General features: G+C 39.4%; 1 protein-coding gene across 9 annotated transcripts in view; it reads right to left on the bottom strand.

Moving 5' to 3' along the window:
* The window catches only part of PARD3B (par-3 family cell polarity regulator beta), a 997,127-nt gene that overhangs the window by 371,287 nt on the left and 601,535 nt on the right, over positions 1-24,305 (bottom strand). For all 9 annotated transcript variants that reach the window (XM_053215665.1, XM_015074145.3, XM_053215667.1 and 6 more), the window contains 3 exons: positions 22,277-22,409; positions 14,173-14,272; positions 7,907-8,022 (listed from right to left, as the gene is read on the bottom strand). In XM_053215665.1, the coding sequence (XP_053071640.1) occupies positions 7,907-8,022; positions 14,173-14,272; positions 22,277-22,409 (349 nt within the window). The remainder of the gene's footprint in view (positions 1-7,906; positions 8,023-14,172; positions 14,273-22,276; positions 22,410-24,305) is intronic.

The following is a 24,305-nucleotide window of genomic DNA, read 5'->3' as shown; positions in this document are numbered from 1 at the left end:
GTGCAGATTCAATTTTAAGCAGATTTGAGCTTTTCTTCTCTTTAAAAAAATTTTTTTTTAATGTGTGTTTATTTTTGAGAGACAGACAGAGCATGGGCAGGGGAGGGGCAGAGAGGGAGACACAGAATCCAAAGCAGGCTCTAGGCTCTGACCTGTCAGCACAGAGCCCAATGCGGGGCTTGAACTCACGAACCACAAGATCATGACCTAAGCTGAGGTTGGACAGTCACCCAACTCAGCCACCCAGGCACCCCGCAGATTTGAGTTTCTCAACAGTAGCTGTGAAAATACCTGGGGAGGCTTCTCATACACTTCCTAAGACATCACTCCTCTTCCGGGAGGCATTCTACCCTGTTTTTGTCTCTATTAAAATACGGTACCCAGACTTTTTTTTTATAATTTTTTTTCATGTTTGTTTATTTTTGAGACAGAGACAGAGCACGAGCAGGGGAGGGGCAGAGAGAGAGGGAGAAACAGAATCCGAAGCAGGCTCCAGGCTCTGAGCTGTCAGCACAGAGCCTGACGCGGGGCTCGAACCCACGAACTGTGAGATCATGACCTTAGCTGAAGTCAGACACTCAACCGACTGAGCCACCCAGGCGCCCCAATACGGTACCCAGACTTAAGTGCAGTGCTACAGATGTATTAGGATGAGACCAGAGTCCAGGGAAACTGTTGTCTTCCTTGATCTGCCAACACAGAACTACCTTTGGGGTTGGCCATATCAGGCAAGCAGCTAAAAACCAGGGCCTCCTCAGTAACTATTATTACACCAGGCCTCCTAAATCCTACACGTGTACGTACAATTGATTTCTTTGAGCCTGACCTTAGGACGTTATCTTTATGTTTCACCACCCTCTCCAAAAAAGCCTCACCTCTCCCCAGTCTTCATCTCTATCTAAATTTGGCTTCAGAGACATCACCTCTATGCGAAATTTTATGTTGTTTTTTTTAACTTCTGTACAACTTTATTGTCTACTTACCCTATGAGAATGAAAACACCACAAGAGAGAAGCTTTTGTCTCATTCACCCAGGATATTGCCTGGGATATAATGAAGAGCCAACAAACATCTGTTAGATGGATGTGTCAGTCTTCGTTAAGTTCTACCTTCTTCAATTCTGGAGAAATTGCTTAGATGCAAATATTGTCAATCTAACATATCACCCAATTCTCTGAGGCAGCACCTACTGAAAATTTGGTAAGGATGCCTTTCAAACCTTCACCCAAGTTACACAGGTCCACTGTTCATCAAATTCTGTTTAGGATATAATGAGAAGCACCAAGTACAGAATCCTGTATGTTATTGAATTCCTTTCAGAAAGACAATAAGCCTTAATTAGCACATTTTGGGAAAGGGCATGCCAATGCTCCTCCCTACTTTCCTGTATAATTTGGCCCATAAGTCCTGATCAAAAATCGAAATGCCATTAGAAAGATCAAAGTCAATGATAACATTTCCCTGAATTATCAGTCTAGAGATGAAATCAACAAGGAAAGGAGACCTCGGTTGTGTTAGAGACCCCCTCTCTAAAAGAGACCTGTGACCACCACTTTGTCTTTTCCTCTTTTCATTGCACAAACATGGCAATTCTTTGAGGATTGGCGTTGAGATCAGCAGTTTCACCAGTTGCTTCTGGAATTCATCATCTTTGTGAAAACTGGTCATTTGCTTCCTGTTCTCCGGTGCGAGGCCTACTCTTGGTAATTTCTAATGGTCGGGGACAGTCGTTTTATGAGCATGATCCTCTTAGCGAGCAGGAATATAAACTGCCTACTTCCATTCGCGGCAGACATGGCTTTCCAGTTTGAACATCACTCTCTTGTGTGCATGAAGATAAAATTAACACAGGAACCGGGTGGCTATGTGTTCCACCTGACAGCTGTTAGGTGCTCTAAACAATGGGCCCCTCACACACTTTCTTCCTCATGCTCTAAAAATAGCCTGGCTGTCTAACTTTTACAGGTTTTGCAAGCTTCGAGCAGCTGTTCAGCTCTTCCTGCATTTATTCTTGTAGATGACTGTTACGCACTCTCGCTTTCCTTTGTCTTTTTAACCATTTGCTTTTCTCCTCCTCTCCACAGCCAAGGTTATCTTGGCAACTTCTCCAAGCAGCCCCCCTAGTATCTTTAGATGCCTCTCCCTTTTCTTCCTCTTGGAGATAAGTTATCATCATAATGTCAGAATTTCTTCTAGGGGATCTTTCCTTAACTCTTGGGTTTTCCTTTCCTGTTAGACTTTCTATCTAGGTACACGCAACAAACACCATTTCTCTTGTTTTCTACTGAAGCCTCGGTGTTTAATTTATTTCCTGGCACACAATAGGCACGCAACAAACATTTATTTAATGAATGATAAACATTTTCTGCAATTCCTTTATTTTGACTTCTGAAATGTAAGGCATACACCTGGCTATGTCCTTGTACTCTTCCTGGTCTTTGAGAGATAGTTAACAGGCACTTTCTTTTAGTGTTACCATGACTCCTTCCTTACCAACCAAGTTTCTGTTTTTGTGTTTGTTTTTCTTTTAGCGAGTCACTTATAACTTAAACGGTAGTACTCGATTCGGCTTTCATGGTCTTCAGGGGTATTGCTTATTGATGGACAATGAAGATGATCCATGGATATACATACACATTTATGGTAAGATATATATTAATATATTACATGGCATACATAATATATAGTGGCAGATAAACCGTCATCACAAATATCTGAACATACAGTTTTATACACATTCTGTGTATTTAGTGTTCAGGATTCTTGTCTTATTGCAAAGAATTCATATGGAACTACCTTGCTGTACAAAAAAAAAAAAATTAGTGACAGCGATGAGGATTTGGGTGGGGAGGCTTTGGGGAGCCTTGATTCTCCACCCACTTCTGGGCACCTGCAGACGTGGGCCAGGCAGCTAGCCTTGTGAGGGAGTGGGGAGCCGAGGCTGCCCTGAGTCCCTGTGGACACTTGCACACACAGGCCCAAAAAATAATTTTAAGAAGAAATTAGTAGAGTGGGTTTAATGAACTTTTTGCATGCCCATCTTCAGTCTGATGTTAGAGATACCTAACTACTCTGAAAGGAATGTCTGACATGTATGAAAGCGTTATATTCAAAACATGACACAAGTATTTACTTACCTTTGTTGCTATTAGATATCAGCCTATTTATAATTTCCTTCCACTGTGGGCATCTACAAACATTTTCTATCTTAAAAAAGTTGAGAACCAGCAAGTAACAGAAAAGTACAAGCGCTGAATTACAGATCTTGGAAGAAAATCAGCCAATTTATATATCATCTTGATTTTAGGGAGAGTTCATCCAAGGCACATGTACTTTTGTAAGAGACTGCGGGACATGGAATGCTAACAATCTTCATTGTCAGTGAACTTCCTAAACTTGTGTCTGAATGTCTCAGGCCTCACTTTCAGCTCATTTCCTCTTATTGAACAGAGGCAGGACAGCTGGCCAGCATCTAGCATCTGCACTGTCCTCAGTCTTCCCTAACTGAGTTACGGACCACGCTTCTGAAATGGGAGAAGGCCAATTTGAAACAAAAGTAAAAACTCTCAAAAAAAAAAAAATCTTGTGGGAAATAACATTTTTGACTGAACTTTGAATGGGCCTATAGATTAGGTCAGGGGACGGGCCAAAACACTGAAGTGCTGTCCCTTGAACAATTCAGATTCATTCTTAGATAGTATTACAGGGCCATAAAACACCAGGCTTGGAAATTAAAGATGTTTATGTCTCATCAGAAAGTCTTTGACTGTAACTCTCTGGCATATTGCCAAAAGGGCAGCTCTTTGGGGGAAAACCCTATGCCAAAGGCCAAAGAGGCAGCTGTGTTATTCAGCTCCTGAGAGCTTCCAACTCAGCACCCACACAAGCTCAATTATGAGCAAATTAAAGGGATCCAGACTGAACATAGTAATTCTGGTAATTTAAATAAATAGAGGAAAGTCTACAATTAGTAGGAAAAGATTGATTTTCTGGAAAACCCAGAAAATGACACCCTAACCCCTTTGAATAAGCATAGTTACATCCAATTATTTAAAAATAAATTTCCTTTTATTCATCATTTTAATCATTCTGATCTGACTTAAAAGTGGCCACATGCATGCCAGCAAAAGTATTCCCAAAATAGAGGCAGAATAGCCTCAAAAAAAAAAAAAAATCTATACTGGCTATATAGGACTTAATGACATTGAGTAGAACTGTAATCACAGTTTTATATCTACATTTTAGAGCACATAGATAATGTACAATTCATGTCTACCTTTTTTAGTGCAGAGAAAAACTGAAAGTAATTCAGAAAGAACAGAGATTGAATATTGGGGAATCTATTAATACAACTCACTATGTTAATAGAATAAAGAGCAAAATACACATGGTCGTTCTGTATAGATCTTTAAAAATCACTTAATAAAATTAAACATCAGCTACGGATTAAACAAAATGAGCAAATGAACTTTTTAAGAAGCTAGGAATATGAGGAAATTTATTTAACTTGATAAAAACATTTCTTCTATCAGGAAGCATCAGCAAAGTCATAATTAATGGACACAGGCATGTAGTATGCACGTACACAGTGGAAGCATTCTTGTTTAACGTTTAAGTTCATTTTGATAAGCTGATCTAAATAAAGTTCATGTGGAAGAATAAATATATATGAGGAGCCAAACTGATTTTACCAAAGAAGAAAAATCAGAGGAAGTTTTTCCTAATAAGTTATCAGAATACAACGAAATAGCATGATAACATAAACAAGGTGACACTGGCATGGAATAAATATGTCAATAGAATATGTCTAGAAACTGACCCATGTATGCAAGGAAACTTAGTATTCAATGTTATTACATTCTGAATTAATGGGGACAGGATGTAACAGTCAATACATGTCATGAATAATTCACCTATTATCACAAATAAACATTTTTCTGCCTCATTCACTGTGGATAAATATATTACAGATTGGTAAACATTTTTAAAAAAGCCTTTAGGGCACCTGGGTGGCTCAGTCAGTTAAGCGTCTGGCTCTTGATTTCGTCTCAGGTCAAATGCTTCACGAGTTCAAGCCTCCCATAGGGCTCTGTGCTGACAGTATGGAGCCTGCTTGGGATTCTCTCACTCCCGCTCTCTCTCTGCCCCTCCCCTGTTTGCTCACTCGCTCTCTCTCTCTCAAACTAAATAAATAAACTTAAAAAAAAAGCCTTTAAAAGTACAAGAAGAAAACAATGTGGCAAGTATAAAGTCTAAAGGTCATGAAAATGGAAATTTTTTACTCTGAGACTAAAATGTTTTTTATTGTAAAGGATATCACAATCAAACTAAGAAGACAAATAATAGACTGCAAGAAATTCTTTGCAACATACATAACAACTTTCTAAAGATAAAAAAAATTAAGAAATGGAAATATTTTTGGCAAAGGATATAAATAGGTATAATCATAGAATATAAAAGACAAAAGGACCCTCCAAAAAAAGCCCCAAACCGAAAAAACTCCCCAAACTCTCAATCCCAACTTCAGTCAAAAAGGGAAAAGTAAATTGTCAATTCAGATGCACTCATAAAACACAGTACAACTATTATAAAGAAACACAACACACAATACACATACACACATACATGGATGATGCAGCGAACAGAATGCTGCGTATACATAGCAAACTATTTTTAAATCATGTTTGTATCTGGAGATGAGGTGGCTTCTTTCTCATAAGAGTTGTCTGTCTTTTGAAACGTAAGTGAAGTAAATGGAACTCACTAACCTTTAAAATAACTTGAACATAATATGCAAGTTAAAATACTAGCTTAGACTCAACAGCAAAAATGAAATAAAAACAAAGAGGGTACTAATGGGGACTGTCAGCCTTCAAAGATTCCTGCAGACTTTGTCAAGGAGAACTAAGAAACAAAAATTACAAGATAAATAAAAGGTTTTCTCTTTTTAATTTTGTACCATAAGAAATTGCCATTTTTTCCAGGTCCAAAAGAGCCAAATAGCATTAATTGGAGATTCAGCCTTAAAACCTTAGGATTGATTGATTATTTAATTTTTCACTTTGGAAGATTGGACCTCGATCCTGCTATCCTACAAGGAGAGCCAGCAACTTTTTTAGTAAATATATTAATTTCTCACTTTGGCCCAGTGCTATTTATAGAAAACTAAACATTCTTTTCACCTAATCAAACAGGAAAGACACTTCCAAATGTTTAACATTCTGATATCATCTGAGTTTATTAACTAAGAAAACCAACACATCTATTGAGCTCATTCAATTGTTCTGGGGAGAGGGCTCAGAAAGCCTCTAGAATGTTGACCCTTGGAGCCCTCTGCAAGAGTCTTAGCTTTAAATTGGCATTTACTGGAAGAGATCAAGCTTTGATGGTATATGAAATAGTTTTTTTTTTTTTAACCATATTTTACTACTTCTGCTGTGTGGTGCATTTAAGCCAATGTTTCGGCACTTAGGTCCTGAAGTAAATAGCTCATGACCTCTGCCCAATTATGTAAACTGAACAAACAGTACTGCTATTTTCATTTATGGTATAATTACAGTAGAATGCAATGAGTGACTGCCATACATATTTTCGAAGGGCTATTTCAATTTAAAAAAGAAAACTTCTCAAAGTTTTCAGTAATAAAAAATATACACAGAAATACCGTTTCTGGCTATGACATTCATTTTCCCCATGGAGAAATTAGAAAGATACAATAAAAATACTTATCAAGCATTTTATAAAAATCAAGTTTTCCTCAAATTATTAATAATAACCTTGGTCACTGTCACACATTATTCCTTTGGTTTGTCAAAGGTTCACCCTCAAGAAAATCCCCTATTCCGGCCAGTGCTCAGGATTTCTATCCCTCTCTCACTGTAGGTGGTTAGAACAAATGTATCCTAGTGACCTAGTTAATTTATAGAAAATGGAATCAATTTCCCTTGTTTCATCCTGACTGAACGTTTTTCTGGACTTACCTGAGTAACAGATAAGCACTATTTATCAGATGGCTTGGTGGAGCACAAAGTTTTGATTATTTTATTCTCTTATTGCTACTAATGAAATATGCAATATGCCTCAAAAAATTTTGCAAAGCATGGTCTGCGAGCACCCAGCAGCAATGAATATTTCCCGAGGATTTATTTTGCACGGACACCCTTCTCTCAGAATCGTTTCTCTACAAGTGCCTATGAGGGCACAGCAATGTTCTTGGGTGTCTGAGCTGTCTTCCGGGTTCCCACATCCTAGGACCTGGAGAACACAATTTTCAGGGGCCCCTGCTCTGCCCTAGCACCCAAAAGTCACCCAGAAATTCCCTGCAGAGCTCGGAAACTCAATGAGGCTGTGCAGGCATGGACCCAGGGTACCCTGACACCCTCAATCTGGCAAACCCAGAGACCCTTTTTTTCCCTTCAGTGTTAACAGTGTCTGGAGATGGGCATTTAAAGAGATAAGGCTTCCTCATTGCTGCTACCCCTAGCCACTGTACATGGAGATGGGCAACCCTTTAGAGGATTCATTTAACCACACTATCTTCCCAGACCCTGCAACAGGTGCATACGTGAGAAATGCAAAGGTTCTGGTGGAAGTGAGAGTACAAATACAGAGGCAGGTGACTTACTGGTGCCTATGGTATTCTGACCATCTGGAAGGAATAATCCTATTGTTCTGACCTCTATGAACCACTTTATAAAAAATATCATTTCTCTCTCTTTTAAAAAGGGGTAATTACAATTAGATGGTGAGAGGAGACAGGGAGATGGGATGACCACTAGCCCCTCCTCCAGGCTTCAGCAGACTTTGCCCGCTAAGGTTGGAGCTGAAGAAACAAAGGGAGGACATTCGGGAAGACAGATGGGCTGAGGCTGGAGTGCTGACCTGCATGTCACTGGCCCTCACTTACCAAGGTCCATGCTCTTTGAGGCTTTCAGATTCATTGATTCAGGCTGCCTGGCCGGTGTCACGGATCTGAAGTGGGTGTGCTGATCTGGAAAATACACTGCCGAATCCACCCCAGAGCTATGGAAAGAAGCCACATGCCATATTTAGATTTAGAGAAAAAAAAAATTTTTTTCTCCTTTGGTAAAGGAAGCAGTTGTCATTTTGAACACAGCCCCTCCTCATTCCCCCTATAGTTCCCAACCATGTATTTGCAACGAATTCTTGAATCTCAGGTTGCTTTCATGAGATGCAGCAACTCTATTTTTAAGTATTTTATCACACTCCACAATTTAAATAAAATATTCTCTGGCTAATATCATGTTTTCCTCTTCACTGATTTCTGCTAATTGGGATCCTGCTGTACAATATAGAACTTTCAGTGGGAAAGGCGAGCTTGGAATGAACTGGCGCTTCAAAGGAGGTCACTGGATATTAGCAGAGCCTAAGAGCAGGTTAAGAGATTTCCGTGGGCTAAGCATGCCCTTCCTTTAAAAACAAGTGAAAGGGTTGTATCCTTTAGAGAAAACCATCCTGCTGAAAGACTGATGGCCGCAGTAGTTTGGTTTTCTACTTTATTTAGGTCTATTTCCTAAAACTAATGTTAATACTGAGCAAATAGTCTGCTCATCGATAATATAAAAAGGAAATAACAGGAAAAGCACGCTTGACGATTTAGACACAAGATACATTAAATGCCCATTATAGGCTTCCTAGTACTTGTAGTCTGTCTCAAATAACTCTATTTCTGCTAAATATTTTATTTATTTTTGCTTGAGGTTGAAAGGGATTATATAAGGGAATTGCAGACAATGCCTTATTTCGTGGTTAGAAATTATATTTATAAATTTTATAAATTAAATTATAGCTGCTTTCTCCCTTGGTATTATCATATATTTAGAAAGTTAATATGGTGGCTCATTTCAACATAGCTTTATTCTAATTTTAAACACAGTGAAACCCAAATCAAGTATCTGATAAATCTGAAAGTACAGAGTGAGGTTGAGGTTTCAAACAGTTGGGATTTGACACTTTATGTGAACAATAAAACAACAGCAAAAAATGAACTGTTAGGTATGAGAATCCTAAAATGTACAGGGGACCTCAATTTCTTAACCAAATATTCCAAAATGAGTTTAATCTTTTCCTGAAACTCATTAGTTATGCACATTCAATACTGCCTTGCAGGAATATTAAAATTAAAATGCAGCCATAATAATATTGCTGAGTTAATGGGTGAACCTCCATTATTGTAATACAGTGGGTGGCTTAAGGAAGCACCTATGACAGGCGCAGAGCACAGAGCTCAAGACCACAGATGCCAGAGCTGGTCTGCTTAGTTCCAAATCCTGGCTCTGCTCTTGATGAGTTGTGGGACCCGGCCACATAATGGGACCTCTCTGTGCTTCAATTTCCTTATGTATAAAATGGGTATAATTACACTCCCTGCCTCATGCGTTTACTAAGAGATACAATGAGTTTGGAAAGAAATTTGTAAAGTAAGGAGAAGAGATTCTGGCACAGAGTAAGTGGCAAAGAAGCATTTAGGAAACAAATAACCAGGTAAACAAATAGACCACTCTTGCTGCCCAAATGACTGTAAATTTTTGCTTTTCGAGTTACCTATAGGATTTTTCCAGTTTCTTTCTTTCTCTGTTTTTGTTAAAGTCAGTTTTTGTTCTATGTATACATGGTTTCATGAAAATGCCTCAAGAAATTCAAATCTATATAATCTTTATAATTATAAAGCTTTTGGTTTGTCTTTGGCTTCTTTCTTGGTGTTTGGCTATATTTTCAATATCGCTGACATATATAAAGTACATCTGATGTGGTAGGGAGTGACGACAAAGTATGCCAGTGGTGGGCAAAAATCCTTGAGCCACCCGTGCTGCTGACAATGGCCTGGCGTAACAGCAACACTCCAATTGTTTCAGCCCATTTTAAAGAAGAATTCTGAGAGGCTACTATGAACATGAGCTTCCCCCTGAGCCTCGATGTTCTGGAAGCACTTGCCTTTAAATGTGTTTATTCGACCTTTATTTGCACTTAGTTTTTCATCCTTTGATGTCTTGTGATGATGTGGTTTTAGTGTCAGAAAGACTCATGGCCTTCATAGAATCTGAGAATTTAAGGGCCGGAAGGCATTAAAGGTCACCTCATCTAATTCTTGTAGATAAGACACTGAGGCCCAAAGAGGAGGCTGATGTTCCAAGGTCACACAGCTGGCCAGTGCCAAAGTGAGGACCAGAACTGTTTGTTCTTAATAGTGCTTTTCTTGGAGCCACGGAAGCTTTGGCTAAAATGGTGGCTAACCCGGGGCCCAAGTGCAAATGATGCTGACACTATGGAAATCAAAACTTTCCCTTTTTGTGCAGATTCACTCACTCTCTTATGCTGCTTGCATTTTAGGCCAGCTCTTCGTTTCAGTAGGGTGATACATACCATCAAATACAAGGAGATCAAAGCGTTAACCCAAACAGATGCCCTCAGTTACAATGAAAGGCATTAGGGAGGTGGTTTAGGACCAACATGAATATTCCTCATTAAAACTTGGGTCACACTGCATTTAAAGTGCTCTGCTCCAGGGAGACAAGGGGAATGTACCCAGCTGAGTAACACACTGGTTAACCTGTTTTATTGTCTTACTTTACACCAAACTAAGTATTAATTGACATATTAAACGTAAGAATTCAGATTTTTTGAGGCTCTCGGGAAGCAGTTATCCCCATCCCCGTTTTAAGCAGCAAGGTGGAATGCCACTTGCTAAGCAACATCAGGTAAGGATCTGTTTAAAGTGAATTTTCTGGTACAAATGTTTAGATATAATGCAGGCTGATCAAAGAAACAAAGAGCTGCTTTCTACAAATGAATGTAACAAATGTTCACATGTGTATGTCCGCACACTATCTATACCTGAATCTATCCATTAAATTGATCATAGTGATTCATACATCTGTTGCCATTGCTTTGAATGGGACCAAGTGCACAGTTTGGAACCTTCTATAGAAGGGCCCATTTTGCCATGATGCCAAAGAAGAAATAAGGCAAAATAAGGCTGATCTTTAAGGAGGGAAGTAAGTGTAATAGGAGAAGTTGCAAGATTAGAGTCAAGGTGAGCATACGGTACAAACAATGAAGTGTAGTACTGAATTAATGCGAAAATATTTTAGAGATGTAAGTGAGACCAGCGAAACCATTTGTAATTTTATGCTACATATTGAAAGTGTTTGGAGGGAAGGGGTGACACAGCGGTTAACTCTAAAATAGGACATGTTTTAATTTTGAAGAAAGGTAGCATGTGCTCATGGCTGAGTGGCTGTAGTGGGAAGCTGCAAGTTGACAGGCCAAAGACATGTTTTAAATAAAGGCCGTGTTTTCAGCATCAACAACCAGGGACTCTATCAAATAGAAATGATACTCAATGTCAAATTATGCTGCATAATGAATAAATAAAGGTAGCGTGAAACATATGCTAGTGTCCTGAATATGGTGACAAATCGGGAACGTAAAAGACATATAAGACCCAGCCATGAATGTTCAAGGAGAACTGTCAGAAATAAAAAGGAAGGGGGAGAAGACTTTGAGAGGTATGGCAAAAAAAAAAAAAAATTCTGAAGTCTCAGGTGTCCATGAATAGGGCTTCAACAACTGGCTACTATGCGTAAGAGTAGATGAAGGAAGGAAGGAAGCAAGGAAGGAAGGAAGGAAGCAGGGAGGGAGGGGAGAGGCAGAGACAGAGAACCCAGAGAGTATGCAGACAGAAAAAATATAAACATGTAGGGAATAACCAAATGTTGTTGAAACTGTTAATAAAATTGAATATATTCTGTTATTAATTTGCCTTACAACCACCCTGAAATATCACAGCAGAAAATATACTTCCTTTACGTTTATTTTTTATTTAGACACACGTATTCTCAAGTTTTGTCCAATAATTGATGACATAATACTACAAGTTCAGGAAACTCCTGATGTCTTTTTGGTTCAAGACACAGGCGTTAAGTTGGATCACATTTGTGTCTCACTTCTCATGCAAGAGTCGTTTTCTGTTTCACAAGACTGGCTGCATCCCTAAAGCACCACTTTTCCCTTTTAGAGGGCTTTTAACTTTTTTTTTGAAAGCCAGGGCAGCCTCCCTTGCTCAGCCCTCCTGGCTCCCTTCCAACCCTTCCTCCATCCCGAGTTCCACACATCCCAAACCCCCTGCTGCTACTGGTCACCTAGGCAACACAGCAGCTTGCAGGATGGTGCAGGTCACGAGATCCCGGGGGAAGAGTTTCAAAGCTTTACCTTTGTTCCTTCCACCTCAAAAATGTCTTTGGCTCTGCCCCTTTCTCTCCAGCCATGCTGCTCCTCTCTTCATTCAAGCCCTCTCTTCTTTTGCCAGTCCCCAGACTATCCTCTTTTATGGCTTTCCCCATCCACAACTGAACTCACCCAACTTGATATTGTCACCGCCCCTCCCCCGCCAACAGAAGAAATCTGTGGAGACATTGAAGCAGCCAAAAAGGGAGTTGTCAATTCCCAATCATTCCATCTCTGCAATATCTCTGAGGCCCTCTCTCACCTGAAGAGGTTTCTCATCCGAAAGCTTCTCCCTCCCCTCCCCAGCACTGTTCCTTAGTACCTTTCACGGCTACTGCCCTCGAAAACCTGCAAAGAATCTCTGGCTTCCAATGGATATTAACCTTTCTCCATTTACCTAATACGTGTACACAACTAAGACCCAGGTCTTACCATGCTGTCTGCTGAAACCTTGCAACAAGGTTTTACTATCTGACGAACGTATCTGCATTCCTTACCCTTGCACTCTGGGCTCCATCATCTGGCCAGTCAGCCAGGATACAAGATGCACAAACCAACTTACTTTCCCAGTTTCCATGCTGTTCCTTTTACCCTTTCCTCTCTCCGAAAGTCACCTCCTTCCTGGGCTTTTCTCCTGTCCGCCTCCAATTCATACTTTAAGGTTAGGCTGAAATGCCATTTTTCCCATAACATTTTCCCCTGATTCCTGTCTTCTGCCTTGGATGTCCAGAGCATTTTATACCTTCTGGCAAATATCACTTTGTACCTTGTGCACTAGTTGTCATTTTTACCTACTGGCCTACCATCTTCTTGAGGGTAGGTTTTATATCTGATTCATCTTTGCTTTATCCCAACAGTTTTTCACATACACGCAGGATAAACAGTAAAGGAGAATGAAAGAAATTATGTTTTTAATGTATTTTCTAATGACAGAAAACTGTCACTTTTGATTCCGGATTGAGGCAGGCAATGGAAATGAACGAACACAATTAAACATGTCCAGATTTTCTTCCAAGAAACCCCTGGAAAACTGATCTAGAACATTACTAGTTGGTGAAATTGTATTTGAGTAAGATAGCTGACTTCAAAAACATAGGAATCAGAGATAGCTAAATATAGGTAAGCTTCCAGCTAATAGAGTTAGCTATACTCTTTTTGTGTTGCTTTATTTTTAGCAGATCGTAATAAAAAGAATAATAGGAATGACACCAGCATTGCTGCAAGAAAAATGAAAAAATTTCACAGGATTATCAAGGGACATAGAATGGAATAAAATACACAATTTTTAACAGCCATAATAAATACAGAAAATAGCAAAGGGACAAGTTAATGATTTTTAAAACTCATCAGAAGAACAAAATCTATGAATTCCACTAGTCAGATGGTGTGTATACTTACTAAATCTCTCTCTCTTATGCTTGTGAGATCCTAAAAATTATTGATTTTTTGGTTTCTATTACAGAGTGGATATAATATTGGGTACTCTTTTCAATATTTTAGATTATATATGGTGTTGCTTTAATTTTTAGATTCCATTAACTTTCTTGGAACATTTATTTTTAAAATACCTTTAGGGTTCACCAATTACAAGTGAAGAAAAAAATAAAAACTAAGCTTTATGTCCTCTCAGTTTTTGTTTTATACCTTCCCATATAACCTTTTGAGCTCTCTGGTTTTTCAACATGATAAAAGAAAGTTCTACATTCCCTTAAATATTTTATAATATATGACGAATTTTAAATTCCAGGAAGCAACATATGAATACTCTAAGCTATTAATTTCAGCTATGAGAAGCTTTCATTGAAAAGGAATTACAGATGCTATGAGATTTCCATTCTGGAAAGAAATAGAGTTAAAATAGGGTGGCTGGGTTTTCGCAGAAACACCGTAACGAGGAACATTTACGATATATCATTTTATCAATACCTGTGGCTGTAATCTTCAGCGCCCAATTCCAGAACGGGATGTGGTGGTGGAGAAGGTGGTACTTCAGCCTCGGCCCATCCGTCACTGGGAAGCAATAGCTCTAAAAAACAATGAACCAATGAAGCTGTAAGCTCGAGGCAGAACTTCAGTGCCTGGTTTTGTTTCAGTCCACCTCACAGATGCAATTTTCGCCAACACATAAACCAACGTTGAAATAAATAAGTCCTCCTACAGAAGTGAAGGATTTGTACGAGAGCTCATGCAGCCTGTGTGAGGAAATCTAAGCCTGCTAATGGGTGTTCACGCTGGTGACCTGCTGGCAACCCATGGCAAGTCAAGACCGTGCATCTTGAATATCTTTTCCCGCCTAGAAAAGGCTGACAGTCGCTCATGACTGGTGTTCTGTGGAAGATTAACAAAGCCATCTCTTCCGTGCCTTAATGGTTCTGTAAACAAGACTCTCTAGTGAATACTCTGGATCATATGGAGATTTAGTTATTGGCCTTAGTGACAAAAAGTACTTAAAAAAGACACGAGATACTGTACATCTACTCACCCTTTAGAGACGGTAGAGGGGAAAAAATACTATTTTTGCATCTGTGCCACAATGGAAATACATGGGTTTGTGGCCTTGGAGGCAAAAGACTAGGGTCAGACCTGGTTTTCTCTCCTACTTAAGATGTATACTTTTCTAATCTATTCTACTCTAGAAAATTTAGACCTGTATCCTGAATATGACTACAACTAATAACAAGCAAGTTTGTTGGGACCCTACTGTATACTAGACATCATGCTAAGTATTATGTTCATTATGTCATTTAATACTCGTCATCATTACCAACATCAACTCATGTGTGAAAAGCATGATAGAGTGTCCTGGGCAAGCAAAAAAATCTATGCAGCAAGGCCACCATATTTCCGGTCATGGCTCCCACAACTGCATGAACTTGGCCCAACCACTCAACTTCTCTGAGCCCCAGTTTTTTAAATCTATAAAGTGGGGATGAGAATAGCTTCATTAGAGGAGTATAAGGATTGTATAAGACGGTGCATATTCAAATAGATTTATAAATGCAAAGTGCTAATAAGCAACAAAAAGATTATTATTCTATACATTCTAAACTCTACTGCATATCTATTACAATGAGATTTAGTAAAAGGCGGAACCCTGTTGGTCCTTGATTGCTGGAACCCTGCTTGATTGCAGGGTCTCTATCCCTACGAAAGGCTGCTGGTAACAGAACCTGCCTGACTTGCCCACATGCCAGATGTGATGGTTACTTTCGTATGTTAACCTGACTGGTGACTGGGTCCAGGGTACCCAGATATCTAATCATACATTATTCTGGGTATTTCTGGGAGGTTGTTTTGGGGTGAGATTAACATTTAAATCAGCAGGCAGAGTAAAGTAGAGGGTCCCCCCTAATGTGGGTGAAACTCATCTAATCAGCTGAAGGTCTGGATAGAACCAAAATGCTAACTGTCCTCCTCTGAGGAGAGAATTCTTCCTGCCTGACTCTTTTCAAACTGAGACACTGGCATTTTCTTGCCCTTGGACCCAAAACCAATCACTGACTCTTTCTGGGTCTTGAGTCTGCTGGCTTTTAGATCGTGACTATGCTGTTGTCTCTCTTTGGTCTCTGGATTGCCCATTCACCTTACAAATGTTGGGGCTTGCCTGGCTCCATAATCATGAGCCAATCCTTTGTAATCAATCTCATTATATTAGTTATTATATATTACTCTGTATATTATATGTTACATGTATTACTGCATACCATTATATGTTATATATGTTTTACATTGTGTTATATGTTATTGTATTATATATCTGTATACATGCATATACATCTCATTGGTTCTAAGGAAAACCTGCTCCAAACTCTGCCCCAGGGACTAGTATAAAATGGAGGTAATTCTAGCAGTGCTGGCATGTGCCTGGGTAGGAGGCTTAAAGCAGGAGATCTGAAAAGCAGGGTGACCAAGGTATAGAAGCATGGTGAGCAAAGGCAGCCATCACTGTCCCCCTGTACTGCTCTCCACCCAAGTGATCTAGTGATTTGGTAATATGGCAGGAGTCATGCAGCCAGAGGCTTGCTGACAGGAACAGAAGAAATACACTGTAAATTGGGGACAAGGGACACATTGGGACATTTTCCACAGGCTGTAATCTCTCTACCCTCAACCTCCTACCCCGTCTTTCACACTGGTGATAAATATTGCTGTGATCAGGTAACTTGCCCTCTCAGAAACCTCTCAGTTGCACACAATAGCCTAGAGAAGGTCTGTGCCCTTTGTGGGCAACTTCATTTCCTATTATACATTAGCTACCCAAGACTACTTACTGTTCCCCAACCACAACCTGGGCTTTCCTGCCTCAGTGTGTTTGCTTACATAATTGAAAATCCACTCCCATCCATCAAAGTCCCGCCCTTCTCTCAAGGTCCACCTCAAATATCATCACCTCTATGAAACTTTTACTATTTCTCTGGGATCTGTCAATACTTTTAGAATAATGACAGAGAATACTCGTGCTCACTGTATCTGTGTGTACATGCAGACCTCATTTCTTTCTTCCTGCACATGCAGACCTCATTTTCCAGCTTCTTTGTACCTAGACTAGGTCTTTCCAATAGAATGAGAATTGTTCTGGTCATTGTCATCCCCAGTCTCAATGGGTAAGAAGGTGCACTCTCTCCACCTTTCCTGTCTACCAACTGCAAGAAGGAGTGGCTGAGGCTCTAGAAAATGGCCCAGCTGCCAATGGAACGAGCCCAGGACCCTCAGTCACTGCACAGAGCACGGCCTCCATCTTTCTGCCTCACTGGGCTGTGATAAGACAAGAAAAATACTTCCACTGCCTTCATTCACTGACATTGGGTTTTATCTATTATTATTATGGAAATAATTCCACTTATAACATTTATCATATGCTGATTTTGCAATGAGTTATCACTCTATCACCTATGTATCTATTTCTCTGACTGGAGAAACTTCCTTGTCCTCTTTCTCCTCTCCTTCATCTTCTTCAGCATTTTCTCTGGCTTCTTCAAGTTTTATTACAACCATTACCTTTAATTTTTGTTTTATCCACGTGAACAATCTATGTTTTTTAAAGTAGCTGTAGGTAGAGAGGTAAATACCCTCTTTGTTGACCCTTTATCCTTGGTACATTTTTAAACATATTCAGATGCCATAAGGAATTTTTTTCCTCTTGGCCCAAACACCTCTATTAACCCTATATCAATGTGACAGTCTGGTATTATTTTCTCCAAAAAAAAAAAAAAAGGGAAAAGAAAAATTCTCGATTTCATCACACGTACAAGGTTAAGTCTTGACGGTCACCCTATTTTTACGCCGGTGAATGTCGCCAGTGCACCCTCTAGTCACCACTTCATTCATGACCCAAGGGCCCTGATTTTAATCATTTTTTATGACTGTTACTTGTTTTACGGAATCAAAAAAGAAGAGTAAAAGAGATTACAACTTTAGACAAGGGCTCAGCAAGCTGTGGCTCTGGTCCAAAACAAGCCCGCCATCTGGTTTTATACATAAAGTTTCATTGAACAGTCATGCTCATTCATTTACGTACTGTCCATGGCTGCCTTTGCACTACAGTGGCAGAGCTGAAGAGGTGAAACAGAGATCTCTAGGCCTGCAAAGCCTAACGTATTTATTATCTGGTCCTTTAAAGTTTGATGATCCTTGCTTTAGATTTCTTTATAATTAAAAAAATTTAAAGCCTATTCTTGAGGGCTGTAACAGCATTGTATTCATCTTTGCATCTCTGAGAGTCTATTCTGCAAAATGGAGGTATCCGATAAACATCAGGCAAATTGAAAAGTATACTTCAATTTCTAATCATGACTCCAAAGGTAGTGGCTTATGTACTATAGAGGGGTGGACATATGCTAGTTCCCCAGAGAGGGCACATTAGGAATAATTATACATTATGTGTCTCCTCAAAGGACTTCAGGTAACCTGGGCCCAGTGAGAGAGGATACAGAACCAAAGGGCTTGGTTTGGGGTGGGGATGGCATATCTATGGGAGCCTCCATTGGGTCTAGGGCAGACTTGGGGCAATGGGTGACTCACGCATGGGACTGGAGTACACTTGAGCTGAAAGGTGAGGGGAGGCAGGAGTAGAGCACAACAGGGGAAACCAGAGCAATGGAAAGAGAGATAATAGCAAACCAGAGGCAAATGGTGCTTATTACTATTACTTGACTACGACTTGGCCAGGGTGAGATCTTCCGGCAAAACGCTTCAGAAAATACAGTGTTGGTAGTTCATGTTCCTTACTATCATTCAAATGCTTAATAGGATTTTGCAGTAGACCCGAGGGACACAGCCCCCATCCTGATTCCCATCTTGGAGGACCACACTTATTCTAGTGCAGCCATTGCTAGCAATTCTCAAACACAAAGGTGAATTTTCCGATGTTACGATTTCCACAAATGTTAGTTCTAAAAATGCCTTTTCCATGTAACAGCTTGACAGGAATATGTATATATATAAAAAAATAACCGTAGAACTGTGGGTGGTATGTACTATTATTACAAAAATAGATGGAACACACATATCAACATTGGATTTTTAAATATACAAAGGAAAGGAAAAAGGGAAGAAAAAAGTTAATGTTTTGGCTGTAACAGTTCCTTTCCTCACTAGACATTACACTTTGTCAACTCAATCTTGTTTTTCTAAAGCGGCTCCTTAAAACACTTGGTAGGGTTGAGTCAACATTCACTCAGGTTTCATGAGCCTTCGTGGCCTACTGCTACCTCACATGCATCTGAAATTCAGAAACTCTCGATGGTTCTCAAAATTTTAATTTTTTTCATATTACAAAGAGATGATGATTACGATATTATTCTATAGCACCATGTTTATAAATTCTAATATATCGATATATCTATATATAGATACATAGATATCAATAGGCTTATATATGTATAGATATATAGATATAGGCTTATATAATATCTATATAGATATAATTGATATATATATATATATATCAATAGGCTTACATAAAAGAGAATTTCATCTACTGGCCTCTTACAACTAAAATGTAATGAGTCAATGCCTTGATTGGCCTAATTCTTTAACTGAGTATTGTATAACAGATCCACACGGAAATAACAATAGGCTTTTGCTGCTTTAAAAAAATAATATTCATTGCAGTCACTTCTTGAAAGAACTGAATTTTTTTTTTTGTCACCTTGGAAAACTGACATGGGGGAAGGAAGTGGAGTAGGAACCTTGTAGATAGTTGACCTGTGTGGTTATTCGCTGGTGTAATAAGGTGTTCCACCTGGAAGCATGTCTCAAAAGGAAGAGAACAGGGACTCCCAGTAATTGTCTATGGCTATGTGTACCCAAAGGACTCTAATAGTTCAGTGGAAATACAAACTCAAAACATTCTATTGAAGTTTCAAAGTATTATGCCATTTTATTGTTAGCAAGTTCTTTGATTAGACTTTATTACTGAAATTTTTTTTAATTTTTTCTGGGAGCGCCTGGGTGGCTCAGTCAGTTAAGCATCCGACTTTGGCTCAGGTCATGATCTCACGGTCTGTGAGTTTGAGCCCCGCGTCGGGCTCTGTGCTGACAACTCAGAGCCTGGAGCCTGTTTCAGATTCTGTGTCCCTTCTCTCTCTGCTCCTCCCCTGCTCACGCTCTGTCTCTGTCTCTCTCTTTCAAAAATAAACAAACACTAAAAATTTTTTCTTAAACCAATAAATATATATTTTTTCTGGGTGTATACTTACACTTAACTAGTTCTATAGTTTCATTATTTTGGCCTTTGCTACCCTTTCTGGAGGTACTATCCGATTTCCCTGGGTATCTTGATGTCCTCTAAAAATACTCTGCATAATTATCACTTCAGCATCAATATTTTATAGCTATTAAAAATGAGGGGCGCCTGGCTGGCTCAGCTGGTGGAGCATGAGACTCTTGTGCTTCAGGTTGTGGGTTCAAGCCCTGCGCTGGGTGTACAGATTACTTATAACAAAATCTTGAAAAAAATGAAACACGATGGGAGCTTATGTGCCAATATTCCTTTGGATGTCAGTGGTATAATTAGGAATAAAACTCTGAACTTGGATTATCACTTATCACATGTTGCTTGAGAATTAAATGCCAATCAAATTATGTAAAGGCTAGATATTTTAATACAGATGGTAATGTTCTTGATCATTATATGGGCATGATAGAGAGAATGCTAGTCTGTGTAAAACTTGTTGTTCCTTCCCCAGATTCTCCTGCTACTGTGATTTAAGGTCTCAGGAAGAGATCTCGCTTTGTCAAAACAAATTTTAATTTCTTAAAGAAGATGAGAAAAGACATACTGAGTATTTCTTTATCTGATACAAAGTCAAGCGAGCTTTTAATGGACATTCTTGGTATCAGGTGAAAGGACTTCAACAATTTCAAGAGACCAATGTAAGACAGGGTCCATGCCAGGGTTTAGGGAATGAGCTTGAATCAGAGAGATAAGGGATGAATCCAGGATCTGCATGGATCAAGTATGTAGTCTTGGGTAAACTGTTCACTCTCAATTTTGTCATCTGTAAAGTGAGTGTAATTATAATAACAGTATTACCCACTTCTAGTGGGTATGTAAGTGGGTATGTATGTAAGTGGGTAAGTATGTAAGTGGGTATGCTTAACACAGAATCTAACAGACAGTAAACACTTAATAAATGGTCACAGCTGTAGCTGCTACTCTCACTAAAACAGACAGAATCAGAGGAAAAACCAACGTCCTATTCTGATGAAAAAATTCTAGAGGAATCTGACATGTACAAGCCTGTCCTGATGGAGTTCTCAGAGTTTAGATATTCTTCTCATGTAGTTAAATTTGGATGACATCTTAGATGTAAATAAGGGATCGATTACACAAACAGTACCTCCATTCGATAGATTACTATGCAACCACTGAATGTGATGCTGTAAAATATTCAACGACAGAGCAAGATGATCATAATGTGTTATTAATCAAAAGAGCAATTCCCTAAACATTATATATAGTATATATCATTTTCATCTTATTTTATATATGCATATTTGCATGAAGAATTGAAATATAGATGCAAAAATGTTATCGATTAGTATCTCTGATAGTTAGAAGTATGAGTAATATTAAATTTTCTTTTTACTGCTTTTCCCTAAATTTTCTGTAATGAATATGTATTGCCTTTGCAATACAAAAACTTAATGTTATTAGAAAGAAAGGAGATGCAGGGAAATTAAAAAAATTTTATTTTCTTGATGACCTAAAGTACGATTTTTTAAAAACAAAGAAAAGTCCAGGGACGCCTAGGTGGCTCAGCAGGTTGAGTCTGACTCTTGATTTTGGCTCAAGCCATGATCTCACTGTTGTGAGATCAAGCCCCAAGACCGGGCTCTGCGTGGGGTGTGAAGCTTACTTAAGATTCTCTCTTGCTCTCGTCTCTCTCTGCACCTCCCCCACTCACATGCGCACGCACACTCACACTCTCTCTCTCTCCTTCTCGCCCTCAGACCAAAAAAACAAAGTCCAAATGTTTTATATCTAGAGGTCTACTAGTACAGCATAATAAGGGAAAGACAACATAGGGAGGGAATAATAAGAACATTCTAACTGTTAACAAAAAGATCTCGGTTATGGTATTTACCACACTCTTCTAGAGTCAAGCATAAATCTGTGAATCGTGATATGACCATTTTATGGTTTAATACTTGTCCATACATTTTTTTTTTAAGTTTAATAGTTATCTACATTAGGTAACTTCTTACATTACAAGATTGTTGAAAAAAAATAACACTTTGCCATTTCTTTTTCTCCAGGCATGGTTTGTTTTATACAGAATCCTCCATGTTTGGGGCAGCAAGCACAGAAACTGTCATTTAGACTGGAGGCAATGCCAGGAATCTGCTTCACAACTTCTGAGTCAGCTTTCCCACCCATCACCTCTCAGTGCTCATGACTCAGGGTGACAAAGTCTGCACTTAGTCTAATTAACCCCCCTTTGTTCTTTTTTTTTCTTTTCATAAAAAAGATAGTCTTGTATTTTCTCACACTGTTTGTAGTAGGCGGAAATGGACAGACTCTTACCTTTCTGTTTGTCTTGTGAACTGTAAGTGCCAAATGGATGCAATGAACTATGATCATTTCTCCTGGAGGCGTTTATAGCGTTTGGACAATTCTCAAAGCATGGCTTAGAAAATGCCCCACATTCTGTAGGCTCCTAAGGGACGAAAATAAAAATTATATTTGCTTTTGAAATACGTTCTAACTTGGTCAATGAAAGCGAGGTAGAATGATCAGTTTATGAACCATCCTCCAAAAGTCTACTGCACAGAAATTCTCGACTGAAAATTCAAAATGGCCCTATCGGTTAATAAAACATCTTTGAATATGAAATAAAAAAAATACTGACAATGTGGTGCTAAGGATTAGGAGTACTCATAGCCAACACAAAAGAGGATTAACTTGATTATTCTTTCCCCCCACTTACAACTGGCTTCTTTCAAATTTTCCTCCATCTGGGACCACAGCTCGTGGCAACAATACAGCTCATGCCAAGGGTGTTTTTCTGCCAACCAGCTGGTTCCTCGCTCTCTCCCTCAGTGACTAAGTGCATATGCTCTAGGACAAGTCAGAACCTAAGCAGGTTTGTCACTGAAATGCCATGAGTGTGTCCCACTGCGATACTAGGTCTTTAGGCCAGGAGCTAAAACAAACCCTGTGACAATGCCAGACAGTGGTTCTCCTGAGCTTCCCCCTCCCCCCCCCCCCCCCCCCCGCTTTTTGATATTTTCCCCTCCAATTTTGATTTTGATGGCCTGCAAACAAATTCACAGTGTCTTCAAAATGGCCAGAGTAACACCCCCACAAGCCATGTTACACAGGTGTGAAGAGGCAGTAGAAAGGGGCCAGGTGTAGAGAGCTGTTTGTTCAAAAGGACTGAGGCACAGAGAACTGGGTTCTGCTGTGGCTCATATTATGTGCCTTCCTAACACAAGGAAGTCATGCGGAAGCCATCTCATGGTTGTGCCTTTGACCGTTTGTGAGAGGATCTCACCCAAACAGAAACACGGATCTGATGCCGCCCCCCCACCCGCGAGCTCTTTCCTTCTGAGCAAAGCATCTGGTCCAAGCAATTTGATTATACTTTCCTCTTAGTTACAAACATTCGGTATCCTAAACAAAATATTTAAAACATTCGATTTATGCATTCTTAATAATTAAAATGTTTTCAGTTGCTGAAGCCCTGTTAGCTCTTTGTCAAGGCTCAGAACGTTTTTCCCACAGCCAGGGTTACCCTCTGCCTCTGTACTGCTAGTCAAACCAAACTCCTCCTAAATTAAAGCTGGAGCCCAGGCAGGCAGGTGGGCCAGGGCTCGCTTTGCACAGCCTTGTGCTTTAACAACAACAACAAAAATTCTGCTTTCCCAGCTCTTTGATAAATGACCCAATCGATATCCCAACAACTGATCAGTAACCAGCCTAATTAGAATATTCAGCCTGTAAAATAGCACTGTCGTGGAGCCCTCCATTAGTGTCCCAGCCAATAAAAAATATAATGGATTTTTAAACATATTCTCCTTCTACCAAGATGAGCATGGAGCGGGGAGGGAAATGTTTTGGGGAAGAGGAAAAAAAAAACAGGTCATAACCCATTTTTTAATACCAAGTCTCTAGGCTCAAATAGAATTACAATTGAACCTCAAGCTCATCCTTTGAAAAACATGTTTCTGTTTCAAATGATTTTGATCCAATCAAGGACTCATTATGTATTCTTCACGAGGCCCTCATCAAAACTGTTTACGTATCTTGTACATCTGGGTAATGTGGGAAAATACTCCAACAACTATATATTTTGACTTTTCTTAAGTAGCTTCTTCATTTTTTTTATATCAATATAATGTTCAAGTAACCATTTTGGTAATCTTGCCAAATCTAACTAATTGATTTGCCTGCACGTATGAGCGGTGCTGAGACCTTTTTCTAGGTTGTGGTGCTTTTATTGTACCTGAGGGTGACTGCTGGTCCACAGGAGAAGACACCAAAAACACGAGTGCACAACATACGCTGTGACACAGTAAAACACAGAGCTGGGAGGTCAAATAGCTGCAGACTT

Source organism: Acinonyx jubatus, chromosome C1, assembly GCF_027475565.1.
Source record: "Acinonyx jubatus isolate Ajub_Pintada_27869175 chromosome C1, VMU_Ajub_asm_v1.0, whole genome shotgun sequence".
Lineage (NCBI taxonomy): Eukaryota > Metazoa > Chordata > Mammalia > Carnivora > Felidae > Acinonyx > Acinonyx jubatus.
Note: the sequence above shows the minus strand (reverse complement) of the source record. Positions and strands in the feature narration are given on the sequence as shown.